Source organism: Mesoplodon bidens (assembly GCF_964165515.1).
Source record: "Mesoplodon bidens genome assembly, chromosome: 15".
Classification (NCBI taxonomy): Eukaryota; Metazoa; Chordata; class Mammalia; order Artiodactyla; family Ziphiidae; genus Mesoplodon; species Mesoplodon bidens.
Genome location: NC_138171.1, coordinates 65,803,195 through 65,816,967, shown reverse-complemented (window position 1 = coordinate 65,816,967; position 13,773 = coordinate 65,803,195). Strand labels below are relative to the sequence as shown.

The 13,773-nt window shown below is 64.1% G+C and overlaps 2 protein-coding genes across 2 annotated transcripts; one reads left to right on the top strand and one right to left on the bottom strand.

The window, feature by feature from the left end:
- The first annotated feature begins 1,094 nt into the window (after positions 1-1,094).
- On the top strand, positions 1,095-11,227 carry BAIAP3 (BAI1 associated protein 3). The gene is made up of 34 exons (XM_081257858.1): positions 1,095-1,240; positions 1,496-1,583; positions 1,736-1,816; positions 2,138-2,245; positions 2,751-2,810; positions 2,942-3,008; positions 3,118-3,313; positions 3,562-3,606; positions 3,735-3,812; positions 3,924-4,026; positions 4,334-4,441; positions 4,534-4,629; positions 4,761-4,864; positions 5,104-5,224; positions 5,710-5,834; positions 5,928-6,018; positions 6,159-6,215; positions 6,328-6,425; positions 6,526-6,577; positions 6,666-6,796; positions 6,948-7,071; positions 7,150-7,293; positions 7,386-7,478; positions 7,582-7,773; positions 7,853-7,921; positions 8,019-8,098; positions 8,167-8,275; positions 8,691-8,762; positions 8,907-8,987; positions 9,071-9,191; positions 9,270-9,393; positions 9,476-9,681; positions 9,773-10,165; positions 11,146-11,227. Exons 1-33 carry the CDS (start codon positions 1,110-1,112, stop codon positions 9,874-9,876), a joined length of 3,459 nt encoding a protein of 1,152 aa, XP_081113984.1. The 5' UTR covers positions 1,095-1,109; the 3' UTR covers positions 9,877-10,165; positions 11,146-11,227.
- Positions 11,132-13,733, bottom strand: TSR3 (TSR3 ribosome maturation factor). The gene is made up of 6 exons (XM_081257857.1): positions 13,545-13,733; positions 13,225-13,444; positions 12,679-12,872; positions 12,015-12,194; positions 11,777-11,840; positions 11,132-11,499 (listed from the first exon to the last, which is right to left on the bottom strand). Exons 1-6 carry the CDS (start codon positions 13,654-13,656, stop codon positions 11,340-11,342), a joined length of 930 nt encoding a protein of 309 aa, XP_081113983.1. The 5' UTR covers positions 13,657-13,733; the 3' UTR covers positions 11,132-11,339.
- Between the last annotated feature and the right edge of the window lie 40 nt (positions 13,734-13,773).

Here is a 13,773-nt window from a genome sequence, read left to right as displayed (position 1 = left end):
GGGGCGGGTCTCACCTGGCTCTCCCATTGCTAAGTGCCTGTGAGATTGGGGCAAGTAGAGTTGGATCTGGCTGGGTCCCCATTTCCTATTTTGTCAAATGAAAATGGCAGGCTCAGGCTGATGTGCCTGGCCCTGTGGGGGCGGGTGGGGGGGGCTCAAGAGTGGACAATGAGGAGACCCAGACAGTGGGAAGGCCCCCAGGTGGGCCGAGGGGAAGCACGGTGTGTCCTGCACAAGAGGCTGGCAAGCCTGGGGCAGGGAGCCCGAGGGGTGGCACCGAGTGGCAGAGGTGGCCCAGGAAAGGGTCTTCACTTTGCCCTGATGGTTTTCAACGGGGGAACAGAAGACCACCCTGGGGATCCAGGGGGCCCAGGGCCAGAGGTTGTTGCCTGGCCCAGGGGAGTGGTGGGTGCCTGGGCCGGGCCATGGGGTGGAAGAGGCAGGCTCAGGGGCCCTTGTTGGCTTAGCTATCATCTTGCCCTTCCCAGCAGGGTCTGCAGGGGACACTGAGACCCCTGGAGGACGTGTGTGGGTGTAACAGCAAAGGCTGGTCAGGCCGGGGGAACTGGAGTTGGCAGTGAGAGCCACTTGCCCCTCAGGGGCATCCCAGGGCCTAGCCACCTGGACAGGAAGGTGTCCCCAGAGCAGGGCCTACTCCTCTTCTGGCAAGTGTGGGTTGTGGGGCCACAGCTCCCGCTCACTCTCCTGTCCGGCTCCAATTGCCCATGTTGCCGTGGCAGCTGAGCCACCATGTAGCATCCTGCCTGGAGCAGCCCAGATACCACGCTGGGACGGAGAGGGATCCTCTGTGTCGAGTGAGGAATGGGCCCCGGCCATCCCCTGAAGCCAGCTCAGTACTAGTCATTCTGATCTGGGTGGCCAGAACCTGTGGGAAGGGATAGGGCTTGGACTGAGCAAGTCTGCAGCCCTGGGAGGGGCTGGAGCCCATGACCCTAGCAGTGGGCACCTCTGAGTAACGGGGGACACCTCAGTCATTGCTCAGGGTGGCATCTGATTTAATCACTGGGGACAGTATGGCAACACCAGTGAATGAACAAGTGGCCCGACTGGAGGCCGTGGCTGTGCTCTCTGCCCACAGGCCACCCACCATGTCCACCTTGCTGGAGATCAAGAGCAGCGTGCTCAGGCAGGTGCAGGTGTGCCCGTCCTTCCGCCGGAGGACTGAGGAGGAGCCGGCGAGCAGCAGCACCGAAGTGCAGGAGCCCGCGGCTGGGGCCTGGTGGGTACCCCGCAGCCCGCTCCGCACGGTCATGGTCACCTGCACCTGGCCCCCCTTCCTTCGCTGACCTCACACACCAGCTGCCCAGCATGGCCCCTGGGGGGAGCCCAGGAGGCTCTGAACCCAAGGCCAGGGGGGGGCATCATACCTCACCCCCAGACATGCAGAGACCCTTGAGTCATGTGGGCCGGCACATGCCGTGAGCTGTAGCTTTGGGGAGGGTCTGCTGACCCCGAGTCTGGGCTTTCTTGGCAGGAAACCCGGAGATGGTGTGGAGTTCTTCGCCCAGATGCGCCTCATCCTGAAGAAGGGGGAAAGCAGACAGGGCCTGCCGTGCCCCGAGGTGCGGATAGCACGGGCACTGCTGCCTGGCATGGGGCGCTGGGCCAGGCCTCCTCACCTGCCCCTCCGCCCTCCACTCCCTCCCTCCCTGGAGCGCTCCCCACCCCACTGGCCCCGGGAGCCACAGAGGCCCTCACCCGGTGCCCTTCACAGGTCCTCCTGCGCAGTAGCTCCCCAGCCCCCACAGAGCCCGTGGACCCCAGCCGTGGCCTTAGAGCCCTGACCCAAGAGGAGGTAAGGGGGAAGGGGACCTGGCCCCAGGAGGGGCTGTAAGTACCTCTGTGTGCCAGACTTAGGGTCTGGGGTGGGTGGGCCAGGCCTCCCCATGGAAGTGAGCGGAGGTCAGGGGTGAGGAGGGACCCCCAGTGGAGGGCCTGCTAGGTGCAAAGGCACAGAGGCAGGGATTGGGCTCTGCCAGTGGGAGGAGCTGCTGGGGGCTGGGCACACAGGGTGGACTCGAGGAGCCTGAGACCCCCTGTGGCCAGAACCCGGGGCTGAGAAGAGACAGGGACAGGGTGGCCAGGACTCGGCATGTGCTCCCCTCCCCACCTGCAGGTGGAGATGCTCTATGAGGAAGCCTTGTACACAGTCCTTTACCGCGCAGGGACCATGGGCCCCGACCAGGTGGATGACCAGGGGGCCCTACTGAGCTACCTGCAGCAGGTGAGCCCCATTGGTCCCACCCACCCTCCTGGCCTGGCCCCTCCCCATCTCTGGGGAGGACTAAGACACTTTCCCCCACCTGCTTATGTCAGTATCACCTGAACAACACACACAGATTTGCCCCATGTACACAAGACACACACACACACACACACACACACACATATGCACAGGCAGACACAAACAGGCTGACAGGCATGCCCAGAAAGATGGAGTGATGGACAGACACACAGACACATTCAAACAGAAGAACACAAAGACAGACAGATGAACACAGAGACAGATATAAAGAACACAGGAAAGGACAGGTAGACAGATACAGGACATACAAAGAATGATGGACAGACAGACACACAGAAAAAAAGTAGAAAGGACAAACCAACAGATGGACAGACACCTTTATTCCTCACTTGTGTGTGCTCCCCCAACCCCGTGAGGACCCCAGGACAATAGTCAGCCCTGCTTCAGCGGTACCTGGGCCCTCACACCTGCCCGCCCTGTGCAGGTGTTCGGCAGCAGCCCCGAGGAACATGCTGAGGCCGTGGAGCGTGTGAAGAAGGCCAAGGTGAGGCTGCCACCCACCTGGGCAGACGCTGACCAGCGCAGTGCTCGTGTGCAGGGGCTCGGGGTGGAGGGGGCACAGGGCTGGGTACACGCTGAGCCCCGAGAGGCCCTCACACCCCCACCCACCCACAGGCTCCCACATATGCCCTGAAAGTCTCCGTCATGCGTGCCAAGAACCTGCTGGCCAAAGACCCCAACGGTGAGTGGGGTTGGCTAGCTCAGCCGGGACGTTGGCTAGCTCAGGTCGGGGGGGTCACGGGGGGGCCTGGGGTCAGGGGTCAGGGGCTGAGGCACCTGCCGTGTCCCAGGTTTCAGTGACCCGTACTGCATGTTGGGCATCCTGCCGGCCTCAGGCACCCTGAGGGAGCCGGGCCCACACAAAGAGCAGCGCTTCAGCTTCCGCAAGGGCAGCAAGCGTGGTGGCCCACTGCCGGCCAAGTGCATCCAGGTCACCGAGGTCAAGAGCAGCACCCTGAACCCCGTGTGGAAAGAGCACTTCCTCTTGTAAGGCCCCTCGTCCAGCTGGGTGGCAGGGTGGTTGGGCAGGGTCTGCTGCGGTGCCAGGCTGGTCCGGGGGTTGCATGTGGCAGTTGTGCCTGTATGCGGTCTCAGTGCCTGCCCCAGGGAACTGAGGGGCTGGTCCTATGCCCATTTTCCAGAGGAGGAGACTGAGGCTCAGAAATGGTCCCTGCCCCAGCTCCGGGCAGAGGATCACCTGGACCCTAAAGGGTATCTCTCTGTTCTCCTTATAGTGAGATTGAGGATGTCAGCACCGACCAGCTGCACCTGGACATCTGGTATAGGCCCCTGTGCCCTGCAGGGCAGGGGATGTGGGCGCCTCTGGTCTGGGGAGAGCGGGAGGGGGCAGTCAGGGCCAGGCTGGGCTCCAGACCAGCCAGGTACCCCCACCTCGCCCCACCCTTAGGGATCATGATGATGACGTGTCCCTGGTGGAAGCATGCAGGAAGCTGAATGAAGTCATTGGCCTAAAGGGCATGAGCAGGTATGGCAGGTGGGACCCTTGTGCCCCTGACACTCACAGCTCGGCCATGGGGGCTAACAGGTGGTGGCTCCTCAGGGACCACAGGTGTGACGCCCACCCTACTGCCCCCAGGTATTTCAAACAGATTGTCAAGTCTGCCCGCGCAAATGGAACAGCAGGGCCCACGGAGGACCACACCGATGACTTCCTGGGGTGCCTCAACATACCCATCCGCGTGAGTGGGTGTCGGGGCGTCACTCATGGAACACCTGCTCATGGGTGCCCCGCCTTCCTGCGATACCGCTGCTATGTCCTGTGATTCCCCCAACAGTCTCCCATCTTTCTGGGGCTGGGGGGGCACCATGCTGGGAGGAGTGGGGGAGGGACAGCCTCCAGGGGTCCAGGCACCCCTAAGCGCTCCCTGTGCTGGTTACCCGTGTTCAGTGGGAAGCGGAGGCCTGTTTTCTCCCCACGGTCCTGTAGACAGTCTGTGCGGGAGGAAGAGGGAGGGAGAATCACTAATCTGAACCCCCTTTCCCCAGGAGGTGCCCGTGGCTGGTGAGGACCGCTGGTTCAAACTGGAACCGCGCTCCAGCGCCTCCCGCGTGCAGGGGGACTGCCAGCTGGTCCTCAAGCTGATCACCACACAGGTGGGAAGCCAAGGGGGACCCCCGCCCTGCAGCCCTGCGCCCCAGCCCGTGGGCTTGGGCAGGGCTGGTGACCGGCGGGCCCTGCGTTCCAGAGGGACACGAGCATGAGCCAGCGCGGGCGCTCGGGCTTCCTGTCCTACCTGCTGCTGCTCAGCCGTCTGCTGCAGTTCGAGCACCAAGCCGAGGAGGTAGCGCCGCCCTCGGGCCCCCGGGGCAGCCAGGCGCGGCGTGGGGAGGGCGAGACGGGGAGGCCGGGGACCTGGGGAACGAGAGGGGATGGGGGTCTCCCGCCTCCACCCACGCCCGGCCCGTCCCCCAGCCCAACTCGAGCAGCTGGCGCGGTGAGCTCAGCGGGCCTGCGGCCACCGTGCTCTGCCTGCACGGCGCGCAGAGCAACCTGTCGGCGCTGCAGCTGGCTGTGCTGTGAGTGGGCGAGGCCGCGCCGCAAGAGGGCAGGGCCCCGATGGGGCGGAAGGGCGGTGGGAGGGGCGGAGCCTTGGCGGGCGAAACTGCAAGTACATGGGCGGGGCCGCGTCGCGAGGGGCGGGGCACTGGAGGGGCGGGTCCCGGAAAGGGGCTGTTCTGTGAGTTGGAGGGGCGCCGGTTTCCTCCTGGTCCCGGCCCCAAGGCCGCTGCCCTGACCCTGGGCTGGGGCCCCGCAGGCACTGGCAGGTCAGCAGCCGCCACCATCAGACCCGCACCCTGGACTACGGCTACCTGCTGGGGCTGTTGGAAGATATGCAGGCACACTGGGAAGAGGCGGCCTCGCTGCCCCAGGAGCAGGTGGGCTCGGCTGAAAATGCTGTTTCTGGGGGGTGTGCCGTGGAGCTGCTCGGGCTGGGGCAGGCAGGGACGGCCAGAGTCCTGCCCTGGTGGGGTGCACAGCCTGCGGGTGCGGTAGGTGTTTAAAAACAAACGGACAAACTGCGGGACCTAGGAGAGAGCACGTGCTGTGCGGTCCCAGGATCGGGTGTGCGATACCTTGATGGAGTCCCGAGGGAGGGAGGCCGTGCCGCTTCAGCCCCGCGAGCAACAGAGGGAGTGGGCCAGCTCGCAGGAGGCACAGCTGGTGGTGCAAGGGCCCTGAGGGCGTCTGTGCCTCCAGGGGGAGCTGCGGAGGCAGGGGCTGGAGAGGTCATCACTGCAAGGCCAGTGGGGTTGGAGGTGGTGGTAGGGAGGGTGCTCCTCAGGGCAGAGCCTTGTAGACTGGCTGGTTCTGGCGTGGACCGGGCACTCAGGAGTCAGTTCTTAAGGGCCCTGTCCCCCAGGAGGAGGGACTGGCAGACAGCTTCTCCGCCTTCTCTGAGTTTGGGCTTCGGTTGCTGCGCCATCTCCGAGACTACTTCCCTGCCACCAACAGCACCGCTGTCTACCGCCTGGAGCTGCTGTTGAAGTGGGTGCAGCCGCTGGCACGAGGGGTGGGGGTCGGGATAGGGGTAGGGGACTAGGTGGGGCACCCCCAGTCAGCGGGTGACCGGTCGCCCAGGTGTCTTGGCAAGCTGCAGCTCTTCCAGCCTTCCTTTGAGATCTGCCCCTTCGAGACGGAGCTAAACATGGACATTGCTGCTGCCCTGAAGGTGTGTCCGGTAGCTTGGTCTGGGCTAACTGCTCCGGCCCTGCCCGTGCCCCTGCCCCCACCTGGACCTGCTGTACCACACACACTTTGTTGTCCTTTTCCCTCCCACCCACCATGCTGCCTTGGCGGCTTCCCTTGCAGAGAGGGAATCGTGAATGGTTCGACAAGCTCCTGAACTCCCAGAGTCCTCGTGAGCAGGTGTGACTCAGTGGGGGCATGGGTCAGGGGGAGCAGGTGTAGCTCAGGGGAGGGGAGGGGGGGCAGCATGTGGGTGCAGGCCAGAAGGTCAGTGTGCTGGGCTTCCTTGCAGCCGGGGCCACAGCGCCTTGCAGGGCTGGTCAAGCTGGCTGACACTGTCTACGAGGATCTGCAGTCCTGCTATGGCATCTATGCCAGCCTCTTCCACAGGTGGGGCCAGCGCTCTCCCTGCTGCCCCTGCCCATCCAGCCCCTCAAGTGCTGCCGCTGGGGAGCAGGAAGAGCAGATGTCTGAGGTGTGTCCTTTGCAGCATCATCAAGATCGACTTCTTCACCCTCACCTTTCGGCAGCTGGAGCGTCTGGTGAGGAGGCGGCCTGGGGAGAGCCCCCTGGCTGGGAAGGGGCCTGGGTTTCCTCTTGTTGGCAGTCTGACTCCACCCTCCTGGGCAGGTGGCTGAAGAGGCGTGGGTGCTGATGGAGGAGCTGAGCCCGAAGATGACCCTCGAGGTGGCCTCGGGGCTTTTTGAGCTCTACCTGACCCTGGCAGACATCCAGCGCTTCTGGGGCAGCATCCCGGGCCGGTGGGTGTCCTGCCCCCACGTGTCCTCCAGTCTCCTCTAGGAGGGCTCTGTGCAAGAGACTCTCCTCGGGGCCTCCTTAGGCTAGGAACCTGGGACATGTTGGCTCAAGGTGTCTGAGTTGGGGCGAGCTCTGACTGGCCTCCCGCTGCAGGGACAGCCGCTCCCTTGCCCTGGCTGGCATCCATGCCCCATTCCTGCCTGCTGTGAAGCTTTGGCTGCAGGTGCTGCGGGACCAAGCAAAGTGGAGGCTTCAGGGAGCCGTGGATGTGGACACGGTGAGTGAGCACCCAGGCCTGAGGATGCTGGGCTCATCCAGGGCACCCTCACAACCAAGGCTTCCCCCTGCTTCCTAGCTGGAGCCCATGGATTCCTCCTCCAAGCACAGCAGCTCCGCAGCCACTGCAAGCCTCTGCTTCAGCCACATCCAGGAGCTGTGGGCCCGCCTGGCATGGCCAGACCCTGCCCAGGCCCAGGGGCTGGGCACCCAGCTCAGCCAGGTGAGGACTCCCGGGAGGAGATCGGGGTCTAGAGGGGCAACAGGGCCAGGGGACATTGCCCACAGCTCCTGAGCCCCCATCTTCCACCCCAGGACCTGTGTGAAGCCGCCCTCTTCTACACAGAGCTGCTGCGGAAGAAGGTGGACACTCAGCCTGGGGCAGCGGGCGAGGCAGTGAGCGAGCCAGTGAGCCGACAGGCGGGCGGGGAGGGGCCAGTTGGGGGAGGAGGAGGCGTGGTGGGGCCACCACCTGACTGCCAACCCACACATGTCCGGCACACCTCCCCAGCTCTGCGTGGTCCTCAACGATGTGGAGCTCCTGCGCAAGGCTGCTGGCCAGGCGCTGCGTGGCCTGGCGTGGCCGGAGGGGGCTCCAGGGCTTGAGGGTGCGCTCCCGCGCCCCCTGCTTAGCTGCATGCAGGCCCTGGATGAGGACCTGCAGCGGGAGGCCCGAACCGTGACGGCACACCTGACCTCCAAGGTGGGCAGGGATGGTGGGGCGGGACCTGGCTGCCCCCTCCCTGCACCCCAACTTGGTGCTGAACGCCGTCCTCCCACAGATGGTGGGTGACATCAGGAAGTACGTGCAGCACATCAGCCTCTCGCCCGACTCCATCCAGAACGAGGAGGTGAGTGCCCGGCGAGGTGAGGGCTTGGGCATGGCGGGGAATGCGTGTGTGGGGTGGGGGCCCAGGCTCAGTCCCAGCCTGAGGACCCTGCCTGCAGGCCATGGCCCCGCTCCTGAAGTACCTGGATGAGAAGCTGGCTCTGCTGAACGCCTCGCTGGTGAAGGAGAACCTGAGCAGGTATGGTCCCGGGCAGGTGGAGCAGGGCTGGCCCAGTGTCCAGTCACAGATGCCGAGTGTCCCCACAGGGTGCTGGAGGCCCTCTGGGAGCTGCTGCTACAGGCTATTCTGCAGGCTCTGGGCGCAAACCGTGACGTGTCTGCCGACTTCTATGGGCGCTTCCACTTCACGCTGGAGGTAGGGCCATGTGGAAGAGCCCTTCCTGCTGCAGCTCCCAGTTCCTGGCTCCCCCCAACCCCAGGCCCAGGGCGACAAGGCTGCTGACCCTTCCCAGCTGCCCTGCTGCACCCTGCTGGTACGCCAGGCCTTCCCTGGACACCCCTCCTCTGGGAACCCACCAGGGCAGCATCTCCTTCCCCCAGCCCACCTGTGTCAGAAGCACCTGGGCCACCTGTTAAGACAGCTATCTGGCCTCAGGCACCGACATTTTCCCAAGCTTCCTGGGGGCTTCTGATGCGCCCCAGGTGTGAGTGGCTCTGTCCTGGGCTCCCGAGAGCCCGAGCCGGGTGCTGCTCAAGGCTCCATTTGTCTCCACTCTCGGTCCCCAGCACCCACCTCGCCCCTGATATCTCTCCCTCTTGCCCCGCCGCAGGCCCTGGTCAATTTTTTCCACGCTGAGGGCCAGGGTTTGCCCCTGGAGAGCCTGAGGGATGGAAGCTACAAGGTGAAGTTTGTCCCTGGGGCCTCTGACAGAGGAAGGGGGAGGGGTGGACACCAGAGACCCAAATTTGAGTTCATCCACGCCCCACACGTGAAATGGGGCCGTGAGGAGCTGCCGGCATCACCAGGGGCCTCCTCCTTCCTGCAGAGGCTGGAGGAGGAGCTGCGCCTGCACCAGTGCTCCACCCGGGAGTGCATCGAGCAGTACTACTTGGACAAGCTCAAGCAGGTAGTGCGGCCCAGGTGTGGGCACGAGGCCCCGCCTCCGGGAGTCCCCGGGCTCCGGCTCACCGGCCCCCTGGCTTTTCACAGAGGTCCCTGGAGCACAACCGGTTTGGGCGCCTGAGCGTCCGCTGCCACTACGAGGCGGCCGAACAGCGGCTGGTGGTGGAGGTGCTGCACGCCGCCGACCTGCTCCCCCTGGACGCCAATGGTGCGGGGGAGGGGTGCGGCGGGACGAGGCGGGGCTGGCGGGGACGGCGGCGTGGTCCGCTCACAGCCCTGTCCCTAGGCCTGAGCGACCCCTTTGTGATCGTGGAGCTGGGCCCGCCGCACCTTTTCCCTCTGGTCCGCAGTCAGAGGACCCAGGTCAAGAGCCGGACGCTGCACCCCGTGTACGACGAGCTCTTCTACTTGTGAGTGTCCCTCCCTGTCCTGCCCGTCTGGAGCCGGAAGCAGGCTTCCAGGTGACCACCGCCCGCCTCCCCCCGCCCCCAGCTCCGTGCCCGCAGAGGCCTGCCGCCGCCGGGGCGCCTGCGTGCTGTTCACCGTCATGGACCACGACTGGCTGTCCACCAACGACTTCGCGGGGGAGGCAGCCCTGGGCCTGGGCAGCATTGGCGGCGTCGCGAGGCCCCAGGTGGGAGGGAGCGCGAGGGCCGGGCAGCCGGTCACCCTGCACCTGCGCCGGCCCAGAGCCCAGGGTGAGTGAGGGGCGGGGCGGGGGAGGGGCTGAGGGCGGGGCCAGCCGGGCTGACCCTGGCACCATCGCGTCCCCCCCCCACCTGCCCGCAGTGAGATCGGCGCTTAGGATGCTGGAGGGCCGCAACAACAAGGAGGCGCAGGAGTTTGTCAAGAGACTCAAGGAGCTGGAGAAGTACATGGAGGCGGACCCCTGAGCCCCTGCGGCCGCCAGCCAGGCCCTCCCCAAGTCCCCGTGTTGTTCTCTCGCTGTGGTCAGCTTTGTGCAGACGGGCTCGTGGTGCCCCTTCCCCTGCTTCATGGTGTGTATGCTGTGGCTGGACTCCCTGGGCTCCCTTTTGCCCTGGTCATGTCTCTGTGGTGTGTGCCGTGAACCCCCTGTGCCCAGTAAGCCCCACCCCACTGGATCCAGACGGCCGACTGGGCGAGGCCTGGCCAGCAGCTGCCCCCCCACCCTGGAGCAGAGAGAGCAGGCCTGGCCGCCAGGTGAGCTTCCCACCTTACCTCAGGTTCCACAGCCACAGGGCAGGAGGGTGCTGGTCTTAAAGCAGGGCTCTCAGTGGGGCAGCCTTGCCCCCCAGGGCACATTAGGTGCTGCCTGGAGACATTTTTGGTAGTCAGTCACAACTGGGGAGTGGGTGAAAGCTGTGCTGTTAGCACCAGTGGGTAGAGACCAGGCTTGACATCCTGCCATGAACCACCCCCAACAAAGAATGGTTCACCCCTAAATGTCACCAGTGCTACACAGGAGAGCCCTGTCCTAAAGGAAGTTCTGTCCTCGTCTCTCCAGGGCTGGGGCAAGGCCTCACTAGGTGAAGAGGCAGGAAGGTCTGCGTTTTGAGTCTGGACAATCCAGGCTTTGGAGGGAGAGGGTGAACATGTGCAGTGTCCCCACCCTTCTCCAGGGACCCTCCACCCCAGAGGGCATGTGGAGGGTGATTTGCCTGAGAGCTGCACAGGTCTCCAGTCCTCACCCAGCTGACAGGCCCAGGGTCTCTGGCTGAGGATGTCACCCAAGGCTGGTCAGTGTAAGGGGCTCCATGCCAACTGGCCAGCTATCTGGCGCTTCCTTTCACGAACGCATGGGTGCCCACACAAGACCTACCCCGCAGCCCCATCCCCACACCCCAGACCCTTCTAGGCAGGGTCTGCCTCACTAGAGGCTAAGGGTCCCCTCAAACCCCCAGGCCGGGCTTCCCTGGTGGCGCAGTGGTTGAGAGTCCGCCTGCCGATGCAGGGGACACGGGTTCGTGCCCCGGTCCGGGAAGATCCCACATGCCGCAGAGCGGCTAGGCCCGTGAGCCATGGCCGCTGAGCCTGTGCGTCCGGAGCCTGCGCTCCGCAAGGGGAGAGGCCACAACAGTGAGAGGCCCGCATAACGCAAAAAAAAAAAAAAAAAAAAAAAAAAAAAACCAGGCCAAGCGCAGAGAAGCAGAGGCTCACACAGGGGTCTCCTTGGCTTGCAGCTTCATTGGGAGGGCTCTGAGGCAGGACCCAGAGCAAGGCCGGGTTAGAAGCACAGAGAGAAAACCCAGAGTCCAGTCCTGCTGGCAGCTGCAGGGGCTGAGGCCACCAGGCCTGTGTGTGTTCCCGCAAGTTCCACTGCCATCTCTAGATGTCCTTATCACTCCGCCTCGGAAAATATACATGTCTGCAGTTTTCAGTCTCTCTGCCGTTTCCTGATTCCTTTCCAAATCTCTGTGGGGACCCTGGTCTCTGTCTCTTCAGGGCTGCTGCTGCCGCCTCCCCCATCTTTGGGGTCAGGCCCAAGTTCCTCAGACTCCTCCTCGGTGTCACTGTCAGCCCTGTCTCTGGGCAGCCTGGGAGGGAAGGGTGCGTTCACTGGCCAGTCTGAGGTAACACCCCTCCCCACTCATTCACCAAAGCCCCCAAGCTGAGGACAGATTCCTATTCCGTGTCCTCTCAAAACTGAAATCCCTCCATCAGGACATCCACCTTCCCTTCTCCGCACTCGGAAAGGCATCCTGGTGTTGTTTAGGACACCACCCCACCCTGCAGCAGGAGTGGCTGAGGCCAGAGGCGGAGGGGAGCCCTGGGTCTGAGCTGTCATGAAACTTGGGAAGCCCAAGGACCTACCGGGGGCCAGACACAGGCCTGTTGAGGTTTGCAAACTCTCGCCCTGAATCCACATCAAAGGGATCTGAATTGAGGAATCAAAGAGGAAAGTGATCTGTAGGTGAGCCTGGAGCAGAACCAAGCATCCCACAGCTGTGGCAGGAAGGCTCCCCCCAACCCCCAGGCTTCTCAAAGGAGGTGGCAGGCCTGGAGGGTGCTGGCTCCCACCCAGGGGACTTGTGTCTGTGCCAGGCCTCACCGATTTCCTCCTCTTCCTCGGGGTGCTCCTTGGTGTGGGCCAGGAACTCCTGCTCTGCCTGCAGCACCTCCTCTGGGCCACTGCAGGCTGCATACTTGTCCAGGAGCTGGCGGTTCAGGTCTAGGAAGCCCTTGCCCCACTTGAACTTCCGTAGCAAAATGACAGCAAGGTCTGAAAAACCTGTTGGTGCAGGAAACAGGAATTCCAAGGATGTGGACAATCCCTCTCCTGTCACCCTTGCCGCTGGTTCCTTCTGTCCCACGAACTAAAAGTCCCGCTGACACTTCCCCACGGTCCAGACAGCCCATGCCCACTCACTAGCCTCTGCCTCAGTAGCCCATTAAGTCCCTCTCCCTACAGGGAGTCTCACAGGGCCACCCACCTGGGCCTCCATGTGGACCATAAGGTCTCTGGGGATGAGCTGTAGTAACAAAGGACTCTCAGAGCGGTGGTGCCCTGACAACGAGGGCCAAATACGGGTGCTTGTAGGCCAGCGATGTGTTCTGCCTCCACCTCAAACCGGCATGGCGAGGACTTAAGTGGGAGTTAGGATGAAACCCTGGCCACCTCCCCATACATGGTCATGCTCCTCCTGGGACTTGCAGCAGAAAACACACTGCTGGGAGCACAGCCAGACTCCAGGCTGCAAGGCCCCGACACTCACCCAGGATGCAGAAGGTGGCAGCGAAGGCCTCCACACAGGAGAGCCTGCAAGGCCGGCCATAGTTCACAGGGTTGGCAGCCACCAGGTGGGGCAGGATCCGCAAGTGGCTCCCTCGCATCTTCTCAAATGGAGTCTCATCCAGTCTGGCCCAGGAGCAGTCGATGACGGCGACCCCGGACTGTGCCACCAACTGTCTGCCAGGAGCAGCATAGGGCTTGGTTCTGGGGTCAACTTGGTGCTGGCCCCACTGGGGATTCAGCGGCATCATTTCCCCATGCCAGTGACCCCCAAGGACTCTCATGGGCCAAGCTTTTGAGGCAGCTGGGGGGGATGTGTTCCTCAATAAAGCTCATTTATTCACTCAACAAACGTTTATTGAAACCTGCATCCTGGACTTTGCCCTAGGTAATGGGGGCAAACTAGACAGATCAGTGCAAATAGGTGAGCCCTGAAAAGAAGGATGCGTCAGAGTAGGGGACTCATTAAGAAAAGTCCCAGGAGGCACCCCGCCCTCCCCACCCCCACACCCTGTCCTCTCCCGCCTACCTGTCTGCGGGGGACACGTACTGGGTGCCCACGGGGCTGAGCACGAGGCCGCCGAACCTGTGGCCCAGACGTAGGCAGCGAACCAGTCCCAGGCGCGCCAGCTTGCGGCCGGTGCAGCGCCGGGGGTCGCAGTGGCCCAGCTCCCACATGGCCAGAGCGCAGGGCAGGTGCACAGGGCCCGTGGCGCCCTCGTCCTCGGCCGCCTCTGGCTCCACGGACGCTACACCGGGCACAGAAGGGGACCCGGCCTCAGCCGCGGCTCCGCGACCCGACCCTGGGCCTCCGACCCCCGCCCCCGCTCCGCATCACGCCCCACTCACCGCGCAGCGCGGCGCCCACCTCCTCGGCGAAAGCCTCCAGAAAGCGGCCCGCGGGGCGCCAAGTGCGGCCACCTGCGGCCCCGCGCCCACGCGCTGCCCTGCGGCGGCCCATGGCTGGGAGCAGGGCCGGAGAGTCCCGCCCGCTCTCAACTTCTCAGGCAGCCGAGGCGCGCCTCTGCGCAGGAGCCGGACGCCATATCCGGTTCCGGCGTTCATGTGACAAGGGCGC

Excerpts from the sequence above, each read along its gene's own strand:
- BAIAP3 (XM_081257858.1), top strand. The coding sequence starts at position 1,110 with ATGTCCACCTTGCTGGAGATCAAGAGCAGCGTGCTCAGGCAGGTGCAG. Across the intron at positions 1,241-1,495 it reads GAGCCCGCGGCTGGGGCCTG|GAAACCCGGAGATGGTGTGG; the intron begins GTGGGTACCCCG and ends CTTTCTTGGCAG. Across the intron at positions 1,584-1,735 it reads AGGGCCTGCCGTGCCCCGAG|GTCCTCCTGCGCAGTAGCTC; the intron begins GTGCGGATAGCA and ends TGCCCTTCACAG.
- TSR3 (XM_081257857.1), bottom strand. The coding sequence starts at position 13,656 with ATGGGCCGCCGCAGGGCAGCGCGTGGGCGCGGGGCCGCAGGTGGCCGC. Across the intron at positions 13,445-13,544 it reads GGTGGGCGCCGCGCTGCGCG|CGTCCGTGGAGCCAGAGGCG; the intron begins GTGAGTGGGGCG and ends TGCCCGGTGTAG. Across the intron at positions 12,873-13,224 it reads TACGTGTCCCCCGCAGACAG|ACAGTTGGTGGCACAGTCCG; the intron begins GTAGGCGGGAGA and ends TGCTCCTGGCAG.